The sequence below is a fragment of the Muntiacus reevesi genome, chromosome 7 (genome assembly GCF_963930625.1).
Source record: "Muntiacus reevesi chromosome 7, mMunRee1.1, whole genome shotgun sequence".
In the NCBI taxonomy this organism is placed as follows: Eukaryota; Metazoa; Chordata; class Mammalia; order Artiodactyla; family Cervidae; genus Muntiacus; species Muntiacus reevesi.
This window is the reverse complement of record NC_089255.1, coordinates 78,803,181-78,825,679: the sequence shown is the minus strand read 5'-3', so window position 1 is coordinate 78,825,679 and position 22,499 is coordinate 78,803,181. Positions and strand designations below refer to the sequence as shown.

General features: G+C 39.2%; 1 protein-coding gene across 1 annotated transcript in view; it reads left to right on the top strand.

Moving 5' to 3' along the window:
- Positions 1 to 22,499, top strand: part of SYNJ2BP (synaptojanin 2 binding protein) — a 42,165-nt gene that overhangs the window by 6,000 nt on the left and 13,666 nt on the right. Inside the window, exon 2 of the mRNA XM_065940106.1 lies at positions 22,124 to 22,260. Coding sequence (XP_065796178.1) covers positions 22,124 to 22,260 — 137 coding nt within the window. The remainder of the gene's footprint in view (positions 1 to 22,123; positions 22,261 to 22,499) is intronic.

Genomic DNA, 22,499 nt, shown 5'->3' with positions numbered 1-22,499 from the left:
CAGTCTGCTCCAAAGAGGTAAGGGAGGAGCCAGGATATACAGGAGTTTTTGCAACAAAGACCAGGTAGTCAGAACATCAAAAGATTACTGTTAAGTAAAGAAAACCAGACATATCAAATTAATGAATTTAGAGCTTTTCTTTGTGGCCGTAACCCAGGTCTTCTTTGCAGGTGGGGTCCATATGCTTCCCCCCCCCGCCCTCAATCTGAGCCACCAGGTCTTTTCTTCTGTATATGGGAAGATGCAAAAGTCTGGGCTCATTGAAGTCATTCCTTTGATATGCACCTGAGCTCTGTAGGGCCCCCATCCTGTATCTTGCCCTGAATCTCTTCAGGGTACCTCACTGGAGATGGCCAAGCAGTGGCTGACTGCTTGATGACAGGCATCTTGTTTCAGTCCTGAGTTTGCTCAAGGTTCACTGTCAGGGTGGCTGTAATGTGATGGCTTGATGGCTGCAGCAACCTATGTTTACTGTTGCTGTGGGCAGTATTTTTTTCACTCGCATAGGCCATATTCTTTGTTGCTTCCATCAGAGGGGGCAGCAGGATGGAGAGGGACTGAGTTGAGCACAGTACATTTTTTTGTTGCTACACCATCTTTCTGATCCTTTGAGATTTAAGATTTTCCCTTATTCACCTTGTTTGTCATGCACATTTGTTACTCTCTTTTGGGATAAGTAACAAATAAAAAGTGACATATTTCATCTTTGGACCAGAGTTTCTCCAGAGAAGATAAGAGTTTTGAGTGAAAAGATGCCTCATTATTAACGTCTTGAGTCACTTATTTGAATCTTTCTTTCAGTCTACACATATATTGAGCAATGACTATAGGGCAGGTTTCTGTGCAGCACCGTGGATACGGAAGAGAACTGACTTTTAGTATAATTGCAGTGGGTAGCTGAGCATAGTGATTAAGAGCATTTTTGCCTGCATTGCTAGCTACCTGTGTTTGGGCGTTACCTCACTTCTCTGTACCTTGATTTCTTGAAAATGAGGGTATTAATAGTACCCACTCAGAATCTTTGTGAGAATCAAATGGGGATTTTACTTTGTTTTGTTTTACAAATGATGTTGATTCTGTATCAGATACTTGTCTAAGCAGTTTGCCAAAAATAACTCATTTAATTAATTTAATGGTGCCTGTCATTACTGCTGCTGTGTAGAAAATAGACTTTACTAGGGTAAGAGCTGAGTCATTTAGGAAAGGCAGGGTAACCTATCTCACAGGCATTTTAGGGACATTAGGGACTCATGTATTTCTCTTCTTTTGTGCCTTTTTTCCCCCCGGGTTTTGAAAAAGCCTGCTAGAGGCTCACAGAGACATTTTTAACCTTGCTGCATTTCCCCAGAATTAGAAATGTTAGGAATTCCTGGCTTGAGTGTTATTTTCAGTGGTATAACAGAAACTTAAAACCAACTGAGGGCCATAGGTGTACTGGGTACTGTGTGGGACAGGATATAGAAGAATGAACAAAAGCCAGTCCCCTGCACATGAATGTTTATAGCAACTTTATTCATCACTGGAACTAATTATTGCAGTAAAGAGCTAATTAAACCAGTCATTTCAGTGAAGTGTGTTTTAAGGCAAAAGGAAGGTGGTGGTTTAGTCGCTAAGTGGTGTCCAGCTCTTGCAACCCTGTGGATTGTAGTCTGCCAGGCTCCTCTGTCCATGGGATTCTCCAGGCAAGAATACTGGAATGGGTTGCCATTTCCTTCTCCAGAGGCAAAAGGAAGAGGACATTGAAAATCTTGGAGACACGGGACACTTATGTGTAGAAGGGTGAAAAGCAAGGAGGTGGTAATTATTATTTTTTTAAATTAAGACTTTATTTAGAGCAATTTTTGTTTCATAGCAAAATTGAGAAGAAGGTAAAGAGATTTTCCATATCCCCCATTCTCACACATGTATGCATGGTGGTTTAGTCACTAAGTCGTGTCCAACTTTTACGGCCCCATATCCTGCCAGGCTTCTTTGTCCGTGGGATTCCCCAGGCAAGAATACTGGAGTGGGTGGCCATTTCCTTCTCCAGGGGATCTTCCCCACCCAGGAACTGAACCCAGGTCTCCTGCATTGCAGGCAGATTCTTTACTGACTGAGCTACCAGGGAAGCCACATGTGCATAGCCTCCCCTTTATTGACATCCCCCCTAGAGTGTTTGTTACAATTGGTGAACCTACACTGACACATTGTAAATACCCAAAGTCCAGTGGTTCACTTTAGAGTTCACTCTTTGCATTGTACCTTCTACAGAAATGGACAAGTGTAGAATGACTTATGTCCATCCTTACAGTATCATACGAGTGTTTTCACTGCGTTAAGTCCTCTTTGCTGCATCTATACAGCCCTCTCTTCCCCCAACCCTAGTAACCACTCGTCTTTTTTCTGTCTCCATAGTTTTGCCTTTTCCAGAGTTTCATACAGTGAAAATCATACAGTATGTAGCCTTTCCAGACTGGCGTCTTTCACTGAGTAACATGCATTTAAGGTTCCCCATGTTTTTTCATGGCTTGATAGTCCATTTCTTTTTAGTGCTAAGTAATAGTCAGTTCTGTGGAGAAGTGTGAGAAGTAGGGGAATGTAATCACATATTTTGCTCAATTAGTACCAAGTAATTGGTGCTTTGAGGAACTTTGGGCTATCTTTTATTACTGATTAGTTGTGAGTCAGTAAAGAGGATTGCAAGGAGTCAGACACAACTTAGCAACTGAACAACAACAAAAGACTTCCCTGGGGGTCTAGTGGTTAAGAATTCCCCTTGCAGTTCAGGGGACACAGGTTCAATTCCTGGCTGGGGAACCAAGATCCCACATGCTGCAGAGCGACTAAGCTAGCATGCTACAACCAAGCTAGCACACTGCAACCTCCTGAGCCCACGTGTTAAAACTATTGAGCCCGCATGCCACGACTGAAGAGCCTCTGCTCCAACAAAAGATTCTGCATGATGCAACAAAGATCCCACGTGCCGTAACTAAGACCCAACACAGCCAAATAAATGTATTTTTAAAATATTAGATGCTTAGAATACTTTCATTTTTGCTCTTGAGAATTATCAGATTCATTTTTAAATAAATTTTATTGCAGTATCATTGACATGTAGTAAAGTACATCCATTTTAAGTGTAAAGTTCTAAGAAGTTTGGCAAATAATATACATATGTATAATCATGACTCATCACTTGAGAAAATTCTCTGCATCTTCCTGCAGTGGGACCTCTTACTGCAAGCTCTAGGCAACCACTGATCTGATTTCTGTCACTGTAGATCAGTTTTGCCTAACATAGAATGTCACAGAAATAGGATCATATAGTGTGTATTTAGGCTTCTTTCACTCATTTACACATTTATTTGTTAATACTGTCAGTATTTCATTGTATGGGGCTTCCCAGGTGACTTAGTGGTAAAGAATCTGCATGCCAATGCAGGAGATACAAGAGACTCGGGTTTGATCCTTGGGTCAGGAAGATGCCCTGGAGGAGGAAATGGCAACCCACTCCAGTATTCTTGCCAGGATAATTCCATGGACAGAGGAGCCTGGTCGGCTGCAGTCCATGGGATCGCAGAGTTGGACGCAACTGAGCAAAGCACACCACATTTCATTGTGTGAGTATGCCACAATATACCATAATATGATTATCCATCCACTTACTAATTCACATTTATGTTGTTTCTGGGGTTTTGGTTATTAAAAATAAATCTGCTATGAGTATTCACATGCAGCTCTTTGTGTAAACATGTATTTTAATTTGTCTTGATTAAATACCTAATAATTGCGAGTGGGTTTGCTGGTTTTAAGGGTGTGTGTTTAGCTTTAAAAGAAATTGCCAAACTGTCTTTCAAAATATGTGTGTTATTTTATACTTCTATCAGGCATGTAAAGCAGTTCCAGTTATCTCACATCCTTGCCAACATTTGATATTATCTTTCCTTTTTATCTTAGTCGTTACAGGGGTTGTGGAATGGTTTTTATTTGCATCTCCTGAATGCAATTGATAATGGAGCATATTTTTATTTATTTATTGCCCTTTCATATATATTCTGGAAAGTATTCGAGTCATTTACCCATTTTTATTGTATTGTTTGTTTTCTTCTCATCATATTGTAAGAGTTCTTTATATATTCTGGACATAAGTCCTCTGTCATATTTATGTGCTGCAGATATTTTCTTTTGGTTTGACTTGCCTTTTCTTTTTGGGAAGTGGAGTTTGTGTTTTGAAGAGTGGAAGGCTTTAAGTTTTAAGAAGAACAGTTTGTCAGGTTTTTTTCTTTTTTCCTCTATGGTTGGTACTATTTGTGTAATGTTTAAGAAATCTTAACTACCCTAAAGTAAAGAACATTTTCTTCTATGTTTTCTAGTAAAATGTTATTGATTAGCTTTTATGTTTAGTTCTGTAATTCATGTATTTGGGGTTAAGCATTCAAGTTCCTTTTTATGTCTAACACAGTTGTCCCAACATTTATTGAAAATACTGTCCTTTCACCACTGAAATACATTAATGTATCAGATAAGTTGAGCATTTATATGTAGGCCCAGTGTGTGTCTCAAATTGATTGTATTATCCTGTTTTTCTCTATACAAATATGTTGACAAATGTAGCTTTTTAGTAAGCCTTGAAATAAAGCGTGCCTTCCAATTTTGTTTGTTCCTTTTCAAAAATGTTTTGACTATTGTAAAATAGAAGTTTAACCATGTAAATTAAAAAAAAAAAACCCAGAGTATAAATTTCCATGTAAATTTTGGAACCAGCTTGTCAATTTCTATAAAAATATCTGGTGGGATTTTCATTGGGATTACATTAAAATTTTATTATTTTATGAAATAATGTTATTTGCAGCAACATAGATGGACCTAGAAATTTTCATACTAGGTGAAGTCAGAAGGAGACTGACAGATGCCATATGATGTCACTTTATATGTGGAAACTAAAATGTAACAAAGTTTTATATGAAACAGAAACAAGCTCACAGATGTAGAGAATAGACATACTGTTGACAAGGGGGAGGTCAGGTTGGGGAGGGGTAGATTGTGAGTTTGGGATTAGCAGATGCAAACTGTTAAATACAGAATTGATAAACAGCAAAGTACTACTCTGTAGCACAGGGAACTGTATTCAATATCCTGTGATAAACCTTAATGGAAAAAAATATGAAAAAAAAAATATATATATGTGTGTCAGTCACTTTATAGCAGAAATTAGCACAATATTGTAAATCAATAAAAAAGTAAATTAGAATCCATTTTGATTTATAGAGAATTGCATCCTATAAGTACTAAGACTTCTGGTCCAAGACATGGTATAGCTTCATTTATTTAGCTTTTATTAATAATTTTGTGTTCAGTTCAGTCGCTCAGTTGTGTCCGACTCTTTGCGACCCCATGAATTGCGGCGCACCAGGCCTCCCTGTCCATCACCAACTCCCGGAGTTTACTCAAACTCATGCCCATCGAGTCGGTGATGCCATCCAGCCATCTCATCCTCTGTTGTCCCCTTCTCCTCCTGCCCCCAATCCCTCCCAGCATCAGGGTCTTTTCCAATGAGTCAACTCTTGGAGTTTCAGCTTCAACATCAGTCCTTCCAATGAACACCCAGGACTGATCTCCTTTAGGATATACTGGTTGGATCTCCTTGCAGTCCAAGGGACCCTCAAGAGTCTTCTCCAATACCACAGTTCAAAAGCATCAATTTTTCGGCACTCAGCTTTCCTCACAGTCCAACTCTCATATCCATACATGACCACTGGAAAAACCAAAGCCTTGACCAGATGGACCTTTGTTGGCCAAGTAATGTCTCTGCTTTTTAATATGCTATCTAGGTTGGTCATAAGTTTCCTTCCAAGGAGCAAGCATCTTTTAATTTCGTGGCTGCAATCACCATCTGCAGTGATTTTGGAGCCCCCCAAAAATAAAGTCTGACACTGTTTCCACTGTCTCCCCATCTATTTGCCATGAAGTGATGGGACCAGATGCCATGATCTTAGTTTTCTGAATGCTGAGCTTTAAGCCAACTTTTCCACTCTCCTCTTTCACTTTCATCAAGAGGCTTTTTAGTTCCTCTTCACTTTCTGCCACTTTCTGTCATCTGCATAATTTTGTGTACCACAATGTAAAACCTTTTTAATGTGTCATTCAGCTAAGATGTTTTCTATTTTTCCTAATAATTTCATCTTTAACTCATAGGCTATTTGCTTTCCAAACATTTAGGGATTTTTTTTTTTAAAGATGTCTTTATTGTTGAGGACAATGTGTCCCTCCAGAATTCATGTACTGAAACCCTAAGCTCTAATGTGACTATATTTTGAGACAGGCCCTTTTATTGAAGTAATTAAGATTAAATGAAGTTGTAATAATGGGGCCCTGATCTTATAGAATTAGTGTCCTTAGAGAAAGTGACCCAGAGAGCTCACTCTGTCCTTGTGCATGCACAAAGAAGTCATAGGAGCAAGAGCAAGATGGTGCCAACTACAAGTTAAGAGAAGAGGCCTTGGAATGAAATCTGTCTTGCTGGTACCTTGATCTTAGACTTCCTAAGCTTCCAGAATAGAATTCTTTTAAGTCACTCCGTCTGTGGTATTTTGTTATGTCAGCCCAAGAAGACTAATATAGTTATTTTTATTGATGTCTAATTCAGTTCTGTCTTTCGAAGTTTATTGGACTTACTTTATTGGCCTACCATCAGTCTTTGTGAACATTTCCTGTGCGCTACAAAAGGATGTTTATTTTACAGTTGCTGAGTATGTTGTTCTGTAAATGGAAATTAGGTTAAGTTCGTTCTTAGTGTTGTTCAAAGATTCCATGTTTTTACTGACTTTTCTGTTTATTTGTTGTCAATTACTGAGGGAGAAATGTTGAAATCTACAAGTCGTTTTTAAAAAAATTTTATTTTTTTATGACTGCACCAGGTCATTGCTGTGCATGGGCTTTCTCTAGTTGCAATGAGTAGGGGCTACTCTTTAGTTGTGGTGCATGTGTTTCTCGTTGCAGTGGCTTCTCCTGTTGCAGAGTACAGGCGCTACACATTTGGGCTTCAGTACTTCCAGCACATGGGGTCAGTAGTTGCTTCAGTAGCAATTCTCCTGGGCTCTAGATCGTGGACTTAGTAGTTGTGGTGCTTGGGCTTAGTTGCTCCATGGCATGTGGAATCTTCCCAGACCAGGGACGGAACTCATGTCCCCTACATTGGCAGGCGGTTTCTTATCCTCTGTGCCACCAGGAAAATCCTACAAGTCTTTTTTGATTTGCCTTTTTCTCATTTCAGTTTTTGTTTCATTGATATTCAGGTTCTGTTATTGGTGCATCTATATCTGGTGTTTTAATGTCTTCTCATGAATTGACTTCTTTTTTTAAGAAGTCAATGTGCCTTATTATCCCTTGTAATTTTCCTTATTCTGAAGTTTACTTTTTATTACATTCATGGGACCAGTCCAGCTGCTTAGTATATCTGTATTCATCCTGTTAATTTTAAGGTGCATTTACCCATACATTTATGATTTCCAGTGGTGTTCATTCCTTCATATCCCAGCTTCTGTTCGGTATTTTGTTTTTACCTAACAGACTTCTTTAACATTTGTCATAGTATAAATTTGCTTATGTCACATTCTGACAGCTTTTGTTTTTCTGAAAAAGTGTTTATTTTGCCTAACCTTTGAAGGCTGTATTCATTAGACATAGAATTATAAGTTAATTTGTATTTTTCTTTTGACATTTTAAAGATGATGCTTCATTGACTTGTGGCTTGCATAGTTTCTAAGAAGTCTATTGTCCTTCTTAGCTTAACTCCTTTGTACTTTATTGTTGCTCAGTCACGTCCTACTCTTTACGACCCCATGGACTGCAGCACGCCAGGCTTCCTTGTCCTTCATCATCTCCTGGAGCATACTCAGACTCATCTGTTGAGTCTGTGATGTCTTTATACTTACTATGTCCTTCTTCCCTCTGACTACTTTTAAAATTTTCTCTTTATACCTGGTTTTGAGCAATGTGACTATGATATGTATTAGTGTTTTGTGTGTGTTTTTTTTTGTATTTATCCTGATTGGAGTTTGAACATCTCAGATTTGTTTATATTTTCATCAAATTTGAGCCATTTGTTTTCTTCAGACATTTTTTTCTATTTCCCTTTTTTCTTCTTCTTCTGGAACTGTAGTTACGTATGTATTAAACTATGTACCATTATCCCAAGTGTTACTGTGGTTTCCCTACACTTATCTTTTCCCTTATCTTTTCTTCTGTGGTATCAAATCTGTTGTCATTCACATCTAGTGTATTTTTCCTTTCAGATATGTAGTTTTTAAACTTATTAGTTTCGTTTTCCTAAAAAAAGCTTCCATTTTTAACACACAGATCAATAGAACAGGGTAGAGTCCAGAGAGTAAACCCATATGCATATGATTGATTAATCTGTGACAGAGGAGCTAAGAATATACAGTGGAGGAATAATAAATGTATCATTTATATCTTCAATAATGATATTGGAAAAACTGAATGCTAAAGAATGGAACTGGACTACTTTTTTATGCCACACAAAAAAATCAGCTCAAAATGAAGGCACCTTCAATATTTGAGGAAAAAACTTCCATTTTCTCATTATGTTTGACTTCCTTTATTTTCACATAGTTGTAATAGCCTTTTAAACATCATTGTCTGCTAATTTTGTATTTCTGATTCTCTTTCTCTTGACGAGTTTTTTTCCTTGATTCTAGGTCATGTTTTCTTCTTTCCTTGTTCAGTCACTCAGCCAAGTCTGACTCTTTCCATCCCCATGGACTGCAGCACGCCAGGCCTCCCTGCCCTTCACTATCTTTCAGAGTTTGCTCAAACTAATGTCCGTTGAGTTGATGAAGCCATTCAATCATCTCATCCTCTGTTGCCCACTTCTCCTCCTGCCCTCAGTCTTTCCTAGGATCAGGGTCTTTTCCAGTGAGTCAGCTCTTTGCATCAAGTGGCCAAAGTATTGGAGTTTCAGCTTCAGCATCAGTATTTCCTATGAGTAGTCAGGGTTGATTTCCTGTAGTATTGACTGATTTGATCTCCTTGCTGTCCAAAGAACTGTCAAGACTCTTCTCTAGAACCATGGTTCAAAAGCATCAATTCTTCAGCACTCAGCATTCTTTATGGTCCAACTCTCACATCCATATATGACTACTGGAAAAACCATAGCTTTGACTATATGGACCCTTGTTTTCTTCTCAGCATGTTAAAAGTTTTTAATTAGATTTTGGATGTTGTGGCTGATTACATTGCTCAGTGTCTGCATTTTGTTTTGTTGCATTAACATTTATTTCTAGTATTACATTGTTGAATTTGTTTTGGTAGGCAGTTAAGTAACTTGCAGGTCAGTTGTACCTCTTTAGGACTGTTTATAAACTTTTCTAGGGTGAATCTAAAGTAGCATTCACTTCAGGGATAGTTGAACCCTCCAAATGTTCTAAGTGGGTTGCCACTGAATTTCCTAGTGTATCACTGAGAATTTTGATTCTGGTTGGTTAAAGGTCTCTCTACCATGTGTTAACTTTTGAGAATTGCTTAGCCTGTACTAGTTTTTATTTGTCTAGCCTTGTGGAGTTTCACTTAATGTATACGTGGCCTCTTAGTAGACTCATGCAAATACCTGGCACTCTCTCTTGTACTCTCTTTTTTTTTGGTCTAGCTTCCTCCTTTCCAGAACTTTGCCCTTCGAGAATTAACTTCCAGCAGGCTCACCCTCCCCAAACTCTGATCCCCATTTCATCCAACCAATGAAGCTGCTAGATTCTGTTTGGGCCTTACACCTTGTGGTAGTAACTCAAAAATTTTCTTTAGAAAGCTATGGTGATTACAGAGCTACAAGGTTTTAATTCAGCAGCCTTATAAGAGGATTATATACCGTAATGAAGTGCTGTTTATTCCAAGAATGCAAAGATGGTTCAATATAAGAAAATTGGTTGATATGATACAACTTATTAATAAAATGAATGAAGAAGAGCCCACATTATCACCCCACCATATAGAAAAAGGATTTGAGAAAATTTGCTCTCCATGTTAAACAACTTTCCATGTTAAAAACACTCAGCAAAGTAGGAATAGAAGGAAACTTAACATGATAAAGGTCATATATGAAGAATCCACATATGGATACGTCATACTTGGTATAAGAAACTTTTCTTCTATGATCTGGAACAAGACAATATGCTTGGGTTCACCACCTCTGTTCAAGATGGTGTTGGAAATTCTATCCAGAACAGTTAGGCAAGAAAAAGAAAGGCATACAAATTGGAAAGGAAGAAGTAAATTGTTTCTGTTCACAAATGGCACAGTCTTATGGGTAAAAAATTCTAAAGTTTCCACCAAAAACCCCCCAGAATTAATAGCAAACTTGGCAAAGTTGCAGGATACAAAATCAACAAAAAATTAGTTGAGTTTCCATACATGAGCAATTTGAAAGGGATATTAAGTAAACATTCCCATTTATAATAGCATTAAAAATAATAAAATACTTAGAAATAACTAATGAGACAATAACTTGTATATTGAAAACTACAAAATTTGACTGAAAGAAATTAAAGGCATAAATAAGTGGAAAGATATTCCATGTTCATGGATGAGAAGTGTTAATATTGTTAAAGTGACAGTGCTATCCAAAGTGATCTGCAAACTCAGTATTTATCAAAATCTCATCTACCTTTTTACAGAAATACAAAAATCCCATCCTAACACTCGTATAAAATCTCAGAGGACTCCCTAATAACCAAAGCAATCTTGAAAACAAAGAACAGCGTTAAGGAACTCACAACTTCCTGATTTCAAAACTTACTGAAAATTACAGTATTCAGAACATTGTGGTGCTAACGTAAGAGCAGATGTATAGAGCTGTGGGGTAGAATAGAGAACCCAGAAATAAGCCTCCTCATATATAGTCAAATGATTTTTGAAAGGACACCACCACTATTCAGTGAGGGGAAAGACAGTTTTTTCAACAAATTATGTTGGGAAAACTGGATCTCCACATGCAAAAGAATGAATTTGGATCCTCGCCTTACATTTTATACAAAAATTAGCTAAAAATGCATCAACTACTTGAATATGAGAGGTAAGACTAAAGTCTTAGAAGAAAAGAGAGGGAAATTTTTTTTTATGACATTTGATTCACTGGTATTGTTAACGTGACACCAGATGCACAGACACAGAAGAAAGAAATTAATTGAGTTTTACCAAAATTAATAATTTTATGACTCAAAAGAGACTATAAAGAGAGTAAAAGATAACCCACAGAATGGGAGAAGATATTTGCAAATCATTGTATCTGATACTGAATTAATACCAGTATACATAAAGAATGCTTAAAACAACCTCATTCAAAAATTAGGCCTTGAGACAGTTCTTTAACGAAGATACATAAATGGGCAATAAACTCGTGAAAAGATGTTTAACATCACTAGCCTTTGGGAAAAACCACTTCACATTAATCAGAATGACTATTATCCTGCTGCTGCTGCTGCTAAGTTGCTTCAGTCATGTCCGACTCTGTGCGACCCTAGAGACGGCAGCCCACCAGGCTCCCCCGTCCCCGGGATTCTCCAGGCAAGAACACTGGAGTGAGTTGCCATTTCCTTCTCTATTATTCCATTAATCAATAGTTTAGGACTATTATCCTAAACCCCCCAAAAAACAAAGATGATAAGCATTGATGAGGATGTGGATAAATTGGAACCCATGGGCAATGCTTTTTGGAATGTAAAATGTGGTACATCTGTGATAGAAAACAGTTGGGCAGTTCCTCAGATTCTTGAATATAGAATTACCATGTGAGCCAGCATTTCAGTTCCAGATATATACCCAAAAGAATTGAAAGCAGAAACTCAGACACTTGTATACCAGTGTTCATAGTAGCATTATTCACAACAGCAAAAATATGGAAACAACCAAATGTCCATTGACAGTTGACTAAAGAAAACGGTGGTATGTACATGCAGTGGAACATTATTCATCCTTTAAAAGGAATGAAATTCTGATACATTGTACAACAAGAATGAATTTGGAAGACATACTTTGTGGAATAAACAAGACACAATGAACAAATTTGTATAGTTCCACTTATATGGGGTATATAGAATAGGCAAACTCAGAGTGACAGAATGTATAATAGTGGTTACCAGGGGGAGGGGAAAGTGAGACATTATTTTTAATGGATGGAGACTTCTCTTTGATATGATGAAAAAGCTGTGGATATGGACAATGGTGATGGTTGCATAACATTGTGAATGTACTTAATGTTACTGAATCGTACTCTTTAAAATGGTTAAAATGTTAAATATTGTGTTGCATATATTTTACCTTTAAACAAACTAAGTTGTTTGTCCATTAGAGCTTGATTTTATGCTACATATATTTTGCCATGAAATGATTAGTGGGTTGTTTGACCAATAGAGCGTGACTGGTGTCTAGGGAAAATTACAGAGATTATCTTGGGATAGAAAGACCCTCGGGTAGATAGGGGGAAGGTAGAGTATTGGTTCATCTAGTGTTCACAACTCAACTTGCGGCCACCATCATTTGTGTTAATGGACTATTTTGTTTCATTTTAATGAATTATTTTTTCCAGAATAACAGATTGTGAAACACTGCTCTTTTACTTTATAATGTTTAGATTTTAAAGAGAAGAATCTGAATGAAATGAAAGATTTTTCCCTTCTCTGTCATGATAGTAAGCAATAGGGATCCTGACTGAGGTAACAACTCAAGAACAACCAATTCTTCCTTTGGAATATATTATACTTGAGGACTGTTTTACAGTCATTATCCCAACATTGCTTATTCAAGCCAGCCCCCAAAACAAGTTGATTTATGCAAACTTTTTTTCTAACTCAGTTGTTCATATTTTCTACAAAGATACAGCATAGCAAAATGGTTTACAACTTATACTTAGCAATCAAACATCCTAATTTAGTGTCTGAGCTTTACAAAGAATTAGCTGTGTTACCTTTAAAAAAGTTGCTTAATCTCTTCATGCCTTACCCTTTTAAGTTCATCTGTAAAGTGTGAGTGATAACCTCTTCATGTGTTTTACTGGGGAGATTAAATGGGATAATATATGTAGAGTGCATGGCATTATACCTGGTAAACATTTAATAACTATTAGTTGCTGCTGCTCTTATTTGTAAACAAGCTCACGATCCAGACCTGGAGACAGGAAGAGGTCTCAGAAAGGCATTTCTTATTTCGTTTTACAAAGCTCTTAAACTAGACATACTTTCTTTCTCTCCCAGTCATACAATGGTGTCATTCTTATGCCATCGTACATTTTTGTGCTTAGACTTCTCCAAATCAGAGACCAAGCAATCCATTTCAAATCTTGATGACATTTTAAAAATTTATTGACGCATTATAACCAGGATTCACTATGGAGTATGTCTTCATTTATTCACTTTTTAAAAAGTCTATTGAGTCCCTGTCTTTTTCTTTCTCCCTCTCCCCTCAACTGCTTTTGGACAGTAGATGCCAAGTACTGAATTGATTAATACCCTTCAGCTCCATGGGAAAGACTCAAGATCTCTTCAAGAAAATTAGACATACCAAGGGAACATTTCATGCAGAGATGGGCACAATAAAGGACAGAAATGGTATGGACCTAACAGAAGCAGAAGATATTAACGGGAGGTGGCAAGAATACACAGAAAAACTATACAAAAAAAGATCTTAAAAACCCAGATAACCATGATGGTGTGATCACTCACCTAGAGCCAGACATCCTGGAATGTGAAGTCAAGTGGGCCTTAGGAAGGATCACTACAAACAAAGCTAGTGGAGGTGATGGAATTCCAGTTGAGTTATTTCAAATCCTAAAAGATGATACTGTGAAAGTGCTGTACTCAATATGCCAGCAAATTTGGAAAACTCAGCAGTGGCAACAGAACTCGAAAAGGTCAGTTTTCATTCCAATCCTAAAGAAAGGCAATGCCAAAGAATGCTCAAGCTATCACACAATTAGGCTCATCTCACACGCTAGTAAAGTGATGCTCAAAATTCTCCAAGCCAGGCTTCAGCAATACGTGAACCGTGAACTTCCAGATATTCAAGCTGGTTTTAGAAAAAGCAGGGGAACCAGAGATCAAATTGTCAACATCTGTCAGATCATCGAAAAAGCAAGAGAATTCCATAAAAACATCTGCTTCATTGACTATGCAGAAGCCTTTGACTGTGTGGATCACAACAAACTGTGGAAAATTCTTAAAGAGATGGAAATACCAGGCCCACCTTACCTGCCTCCTGAGAAATCTGTATGCCAGTCAAAGAGCAACAGAACAAGACATGGAACAACAGACTGGTTCCAAATTGGGAAGGGAGTATGTCAGGGCTATATATATTGTCACCCTGCTTATTTAACTTATATGCAGAGTACATCATGTGAAATGCCAGACTGGATGAAGCACAAGCTGGAATTAAGACTGCTGGGCAGAAATTTCAATAAACTCAGATACGCAAATGACCCCACCCTTATGGCAGAAAGCAAAGAGGAACTGAGGAGCCTCTAGATTGAAAGAGGAGAGTGAAAAAGCTGGCTTAAAGCTCAACATTCAGAAAACTAAGATCATGGCATCTGGTCCCATCACTTCATGGCAAAATAGATGGGAAAACAATCTATTTGTTGTTTTTATTAATTTTATTTTATTTTAATTTTCTTGGGCTCCCAAATCACTGCAGATGGTGACTGCAGCCGTGAAATTAAGACGCTTGCTTCTTGGAAGAAAAGCTTGACAAACCTAAAGAGCATATTAAAAACCGGAGACATTTGCCAACAAAGGTCTGTATAGTCAAAGCTGTGGGTTTTCCAGTAGTCATGTATGGATGTGAGAGTTGGACCATAAAGAAGGCTGAGCACCCAAGGATTGATGCTTTTGAAATGTGGTGTTGGAGAAGACTCTTGAGAGTCCCTTGGACTGCAGGGAGATAAAGCCAGTCAATCCGAAAGGAAATCAGTCCTGAATATTCATTGGAAGGACTGATGCTGAGCTGAAGTTCCAGTATTTTGGCTACCTGATGTGAAGAGGTGAGTCGTTAGAAAAGACCCTGATGCTGGGAAAGGTTGAAGGCAGGAGGAGAAGGAGATGACAGAGAACATGATGTTTGGATGGCATCACTGACTCAATGGACATGAGTTTGAGCAAGCTCCATGAGATGGTAAAGGACAGGGAAGCCTAGCGTGCTTCCCTGGGGTTGCAAAGAGTCAGACACGACTAAGCAACGGAACGACTGCAACTTCAGCTCCATAATACATTGTCCTCATCAGTAGGTTCAGAGTCCCTTTTGGTTTTCATTCCTAAGCTTTATCTTCTATCCCTCCCTCACAGATAATGTGTCTTAAATATGTATACATTTTTGTAAATAGGTAACACTGTTCCGCATAGACATGTTTTTAAGAAGATTTTATACTATTAATTGGAGAGGGAAATGGCAACCCACTCCAGTATTCTTGCCTGGGAAATCCTGTGGATGGAGGAGCCTGGCGGGCTGTAGTCCATGGGGTTGCAAAAGAGTTGGACATGACTGAGCATGCATACACACATACTATTAATATCAGCATTACATTTTAAAACTGTTACTTAGTGTATGATTATTCAGTGCATCTATGTTTTAATTTTTTTTAGTTACCTGTTCCCCAAAGGGTGAACACCTAAATTGCCATCAGTTCCTCACTACCACAAAACATGTAGCAATTAATATATTCTTACATTACCCTTGACAAAATGATCACATTGGTCCAAACTGAGATGCTTTTGAAATTGAAAGGGACTATTTTAATTGCACTGGGACTGTATGTGTCTATCAAGGTTCCCTGGCAAACCAAGATATGTGGTCCACCCTATTTAGAAAGATTTTCCTGAGATGGAGCCAATAGTCATCGGTTGTATACTAGGGTAGACCTTCCCATTCTGATTGTTTCCAGCTGACATCTGGTTGGTGCATGTACTGGCCTAATTATTGAATATTTTTAATACTGCCATTGCTAGAAATTACTCAATGAGGGAGATGTCTGGGCCATAGGTAATAAACAGCCTTAATTTCCATAAGGATGAAAGTTTATTGAGTTCCACAGCCCAGTCTTATCCTATTAATAGATGGATGAACATTTTAATCTGTCTTCCTTTATTTCAGGATTTTTCACATTTGTACTTTATGTCCATTCATCCTTTCTCCATCAGACTGTCTAGTTTGGGGGTGTAGCAGGCACTACTGTTTTATTGGCAACTTCTCTTAAAGGAGCTACTCCATGTAGCAACCACTATATATAGTTTATAAAGGATTTTTTCAGACTTTATGTTACTGGACCCTACTATTTCAGTTAGAGGGGAAAGAATTTATAATCCTTAGGTTACAGAAGAAGCAGCTGAGGATCAAAGATACACTAACTTGTTTTAGTCCACATATTGGGTAAGTTATGGAGTTGAATCTGTGACCAGGTCTTCTGACTTTAATTTACTTTTGCAGACTCTAAGAGGGACAGGAAAAAGGATATATTTCTATTTTTTGTTCAAGCAGAGACTGTCCAGTTTAGCTTTATGTCTTCCTTGGAATATAATTCGATACCTAACATATAGTAAATGATCAATAATGAATAAGTTGATTGAGGATTATGTAGGTATTCATGGGGCCCAGGCTTGAATTGGTAATATTGCTCCTCAGTGCTTTATTTATTGCAGCGACACTTCAAGTTAAAGGTAAGTTCAGTTTGTAAATGTTGTAGCTGAAGAAAGAGACTTCTTGTTAGTCTAGAAGTTCTCATATTAAGTGGTGTGGTTCATTTACAATTGATGTAGCAATCAGTGTGGCGTTATAAATATGCTTATATATTGTGGTGGGGGAAGGAGTAGACTATACTTGTTTGTGTATAGAAAATTTGGGGAAGATTTTTTTCCCACTCTTTTTTTTAAATCACTGTTCTGTAGTTTTAAATACCCAGTAGCAGAGTCCTTTTTCTTTCTAATTATTATGTTGCATTCAGCTACATAACATATTCTTCCTATTCCCAAGATTCTGAGAGGCAACTCTGTTGTTTGGTGAGGATATTGGATTTCATTGAAAAATTTTCTCCAAATTGTTTATCCCAGTACTGAGAGAGGCTGATTGGCCTCAGTGCACCTTGCTGAAACCTGTCATGGTCTTAAGGTATTTCAAAGCCTTTTATAATCAAGCTCCACCTACCTTTCCATCTGATCTGAACTGCTTCCCATCCCCTTTCCATTACCTTCTACCCACTATGATAAAAATTAAGAGTTTTCTGATAGAAACCATTTAGTAACTTAAAATTTTTATAATCTACCCTTTAAAGAAGTTGTGTATTCTTGCCACCTGTTCTTAATATCTTCTGCTTCTGTTAGGTCTATGCCATTTCTGTCCTTTATTGAACCCATCTTTGCTTGAAATGTTCCCTTGGTATCTCTAATTTTCTTGAAGAGATCTTTAGTCTTTCCCATTCTGTTGTTTTCCTCTATTTCTTTGCATTGATTGCTGAGGCAGGCTTTTTTATCTATCCTTGCTATTCTTTGGAACTCTACATTCAAATGGGAATATCTTTCCCTTTCTCCTTTGCTTTTCGCTTCTCTTCTTTTCACAGCTATTTGTAAGGCCTCCTCAGACAACCATTTTGCCTTTTTACATTTCTTTTCCATGGGGATGGTCTTGATCCCTGTCTCCTGTATAATGTCATGAACCTCCGTCCATAGTTCATTAGGCACTCTGTCTATCATGTCTAGTCCCTTAAATCTATTTCTCACTTCCACTGTATAGTCATAAGGGATTTGATTTAGGTCATACCTGAATGGTCTAGTGGTTTTCCCTACTTTCTTCAATTTAAGTCTGAATATGGCAATAAGGAGTTCATGATCTGAGCCACAGTCAGCTCCTGGTCTTGTTTTTGCTGACCGTATAGAGCTTCTCCATCTTTGGCTGCAAAGAATATAATCAGTCTGGTTTCGGTGTTGACAATCTGGTGCTGTCCATGTATAGAGTCTTCTCTTGTGTTGTTGGAAGAGGGTGTTTGCTATGACCAGGACATTTTCTTGGCAAAACTGTTAGCCTTTGCCCTGCTTCATTCCGTACTCCAAGGCCAAATTTGCCTGTTACTCCAGGTGTTTCTTGACTTCTTACTTTTGCATTCCAGTCCCCTATAATGAAAAGGACGTCTTTATTGGGTGTTAGTTCTATAAGGTCTTGAGGTCTTCATAGAGCCGTTCAGCTTCTTCAGCGTTACTGGTTGGGGCATAGGCTTGGATTACTGTGTTATTGAATGGTTTGCCTTGAAAATGAACAGAGATCATTCTGTCATTTTTGAGATTGCATCCAAGTACTGCATTTCAGACTCTTTTGTTGACCATGATGGCTACTCCATTTCTTCTAAGGGATTCCTGCCCACAGTAGTAGATATAATGGTCATCTGAGTTAAATTAACCCATTCCAGTCCATTTTAGTTCACTGATTCCTAGAATGTCGACATTCACTCTTGCCATGTCCTGTTTGACCACTTCCAATTTGCTTTGATTTATGGACCTGACATTCCAGGTTCCTATGCAGTATTGCTCTTTACAGCATCGGACTTTGCTTCTGTCACCAGTCCCATACACAACTGGGTATTGTTTTTGCTTTGGCTCCATCCCTTCATTCTTTCTGGAGTTATTTCTCCACTGATCTCCAGTAGCATATTGGACACCTACCGACCTGGGGAGTTCTCTTTCAATATCCTATCATTTTGCCTTTTCATACTGTTCATGAGGTTCTCAAGGCAAGAATACTGAAGTGGTTTGCCATTTCCTTCTCCAGTGGACCACATTCTGTCAGACCTCTCCGCCATGACCAGTCCGTCTTGGGTGGCCCCACACGGCATGGCTTAGTTTCACTAAGTTAGACAAGGCTGTGGTCCTGTGATCAGATTGGCTAGTTTTCTGTGATTATGGTTTTAGTGTGTCTGCCCTCTGATGCCCTCTCGCAACACCTACCATCTTACTTGGGTTTCTCTCACCTTGGACGTGGGGTATCTCTTCATGGCTGCTCCAGCAAAGCACAGCCGCTGCTCCTTACCTTGGACGGGGGGTATCTTCTCACGGCCGCCCCTCCTGACCTTGAACGTGGAGTAGCTCCTCTCGGCCCTCCTGCGCCCGCGCAGCCGCCACTGCTTGAACGTGGGGTAGCTCCTCTTGGCCGCTCCTGGTGCTCTCAGTCACCACCCCTGACCTTGAGCAAGGGCTAGCTCCTCACGGCCACGCTTTTGCGTGGTCCATCGCAGCCGGCGCTCTTCTGCTTGCTAAGAGAAGCAGAAGATATTAAGAAGAGGTGGCAAGAATACACAGAAGGACTGTACAAAAACGATCTTCATGACCCAGATAATCACGATGGTGTGATCACTCACCTAGAGCCAGACATCCTGGAATGTGAAGTCAGGTGGTCCTTAGAAAACATCACTATGAACAAAGCTAGTGGATGTGATGGAATTCCAGTTGAGCTATTTCAAATCCTGAAAGATGATGCTGTGAAAGTGCTGCACTCAATATGCCAGCAAGTTTGGAAAACTCAGCAGTGGCCACAGGACTGGAAAAGGTCAGTTTTCATTCCAATCCCAAAGAAAGGCAATGCCAAAGAATGCTCAAACTACCACACACTTGCACTCATCTCACACACTAGTAAAGTAATGCTCAAAGATCCAACCAGTCCATCCTAAAGGAAATCAGTCCTGGGTGTTCATTGGAAGGACTGATGTTGAAGCTGAAACTCCAATACTTTGGCCACCTCATGCGAAGAGTTGACTCATTGGAAGAGACCCTGGTGCTAGGAGTGATTAGGGGCAGGAGGAGAAGGGGACGACAGATGAGATGACTGGATGGCATCACCGACTCGATGGACATGAGTTTGAGTAAACTCTGGGAGTTGGTGATGGACAAGGAGGCCTGGCGTCCTGAGATTCATGGGGTCACAAAGAGTCAGACAGGACTGAGCGACTGAACTGAACTGACTTGAAGTTGAAGTAATCATCTTCCAGTGGAAGTTCTTTGTATTATGTATCCTTTTCATTCTCTAGCTACAGATACTCTGTATAGGAGGTAGGCTATTTCAATTAGACATTTCTTGCCTGCTGCTTTCTTTGGCCATGTGTTTCCTTAAATCATAGATTGATTTGCTGGTGCATATGTTAATACAATGAGGTTCACTTAGGCTTTCATCTCATCCCTTGAAGTATCTGTATTCTGTTGAAACCAGTAGTAGACTAGTGACTACGGCTGTATTTTTCCAGTTGTGCTGCCAGAAATATGTTTTTTGTATGTTTTATGTGTTTCCGGATATATGTGTTTCCTATCTCTCTTTGCACTGTGTCTTTGAATTCTACAGCACTGGATGTAAAGAAGGCCCTATTTTCTTTCTTTTCTTTTTATTGCATAGATAAAAAGTGGCTTTTCTCTATTGCATAGATAGAAACCATATAACAATAGTTTTGTAAATGAAGCCCTTCCCACATCTTATTGTTTGGTCCTTGGAAATAGTACCTTGGTAGTCATTTTTTTTTTTCTTTTTTTAAATTCAGCTTTATTTTATTGTGGTAAGAACACATAAATTAGGTCTACTGTCAACAGTTTCTTAAATGTTTAATAAGGCTGTTATCTGTAGGCACAATGTTGTACATCGGATTTCCAGAACTTCCATCTTGCAAAGCTGAAATTTTATACCTGTTTAAAATAATCACTCATTGAAGTGAAGAATAGGATGGTGGTTGTCAGGTGCTAGGAAGAGCAGAAAATGGGTAGTTGCTATCAATAGGTTATTAGTTATCTATAGTAAATAAGATGCAGGCTTTGGGACAGTCCTCTGGAGGAGGGCATGGCAAGCCACTCCAGTATTCTTGCCTGGAGAATCCCATGGACAGAGGAGCCTGGTGGGCTACAGTCCATGGGGTCATGAAGAGTCAGACATGACTGAAGCAACTTAACACACACACACACAGTGAATAATACTTAACAGTCACTATACTCAAGGATGTAGTTGTTTGCACTTGAGGCATAAAAGGAAAGAAGAAAGAATTTGGTGGTTTAGTCCCGCCATGAAGCGTCAGTTATCTTTATCTGCCACCACCTCAATTCAAAATAGAGAAAAATAAATGAACTCCCAAGGCCATTTCTTCCAAAGCACCACCATACACAAACTCTTCTGAAGGTTGGGAGAAATGTACAGGGGAAGGTTTGTTTAAGAATCTCCCTCTCAATAAGGAACAGTTCATTTGCCAACTAGTTAAAAGCATTGCTTCTTCTAAGCAGGAAAGTCAGTATTTTGGATCCTCCAAATGCTACCAACAGAATCTAAATCAAATATGAGCAGCACATCTTAGAATTGCCTTAATTGCCTGTGGTCTGCAAAACTGACCACTGAGTGCTGAAGAATCCAAATGTGAAATACTTAGTCTTGGGAGCCTGGGAGAATGGCTCCTAATTCTTTTGTTTATTGGTTGGAAGAAGTGCTTTGGGGGTAGAGAGATATCATAAAGGCAAGAAAGAGCTTAGAGCTCAGATCTAAGAGGCCTGGGTTCCTGCCCAGATTCTGCTCTCGGGGGTGGGGGTCGGGGAGCTGAGGCTGTCTTGGCTTTCAGGAAGCAGTGTAAACTGATGAGGACAAATACATTCTGTGCAATGATGCATCTTTCGAGCTCCACGGTGGCTCTGCAGGCAGCTAGGCTGGGGAGAGGCTGAGCTAAAGTTGAGCAGGGTGCTTTCCTGCAGGACTTCTCAGAGCCTTTCATAATGACAGGTGATATTTATTAACCACTTACTCTGAGCCATCACAGTGCTAATGACTTTGAAGCAAAAAATTTTTTTTCTTTTTGTATTCAACTAACCATGTTGATCACTGTGTTTGTATTTTTAGCCCTGCCTGGTCTCATTGAGTAACTCTGGGTACTCTTGACCTCTGTTAGTGATACTAATCACTGATCTTGCTCATTACTAGCCACCAGCTCCATCACAGGCTGGACTCTCCTACCCCGCCTACTCCCCACCACCACTCCTTAACCCCTAACCCTGCCACAAGGCCTTTCCTTTCTCTTTCTCCTTATCTTCTTTAACCTCTTTCCTCCTTCTGCACCCCTATCTCCTTTACAACTCCTCCATGATTTTCTTAGGGCTGGGCTTCAACATCGTCGGTGGGACAGATCAGCAGTATGTCTCCAATGACAGTGGCATCTTCGTCAGCCGCATCAAAGAGAACGGGGCTGCAGCCCTGGATGGGCGGCTCCAGGAGGGTGATAAGATCCTCTCGGTGAGAACTGGCTTCCGCCTCCTTCACTGTCCCTGGCTCCTTAGACACTAGTGCCTAACCCCAACCCCTTCCTTGGGAAGATTCCTGCCTGCCTTTTTGGATCTGGAAATACAGTAATTCCCTCACAGACGAATGCGTTCGTCTGAGAGCGAGTTCATAAGGCTTATTTGTTCGTAAGTCCAACAAAGTGAGCCTTGGTACCCAGCTAACACAATTGGCTACATAGTACTGTACTGTAA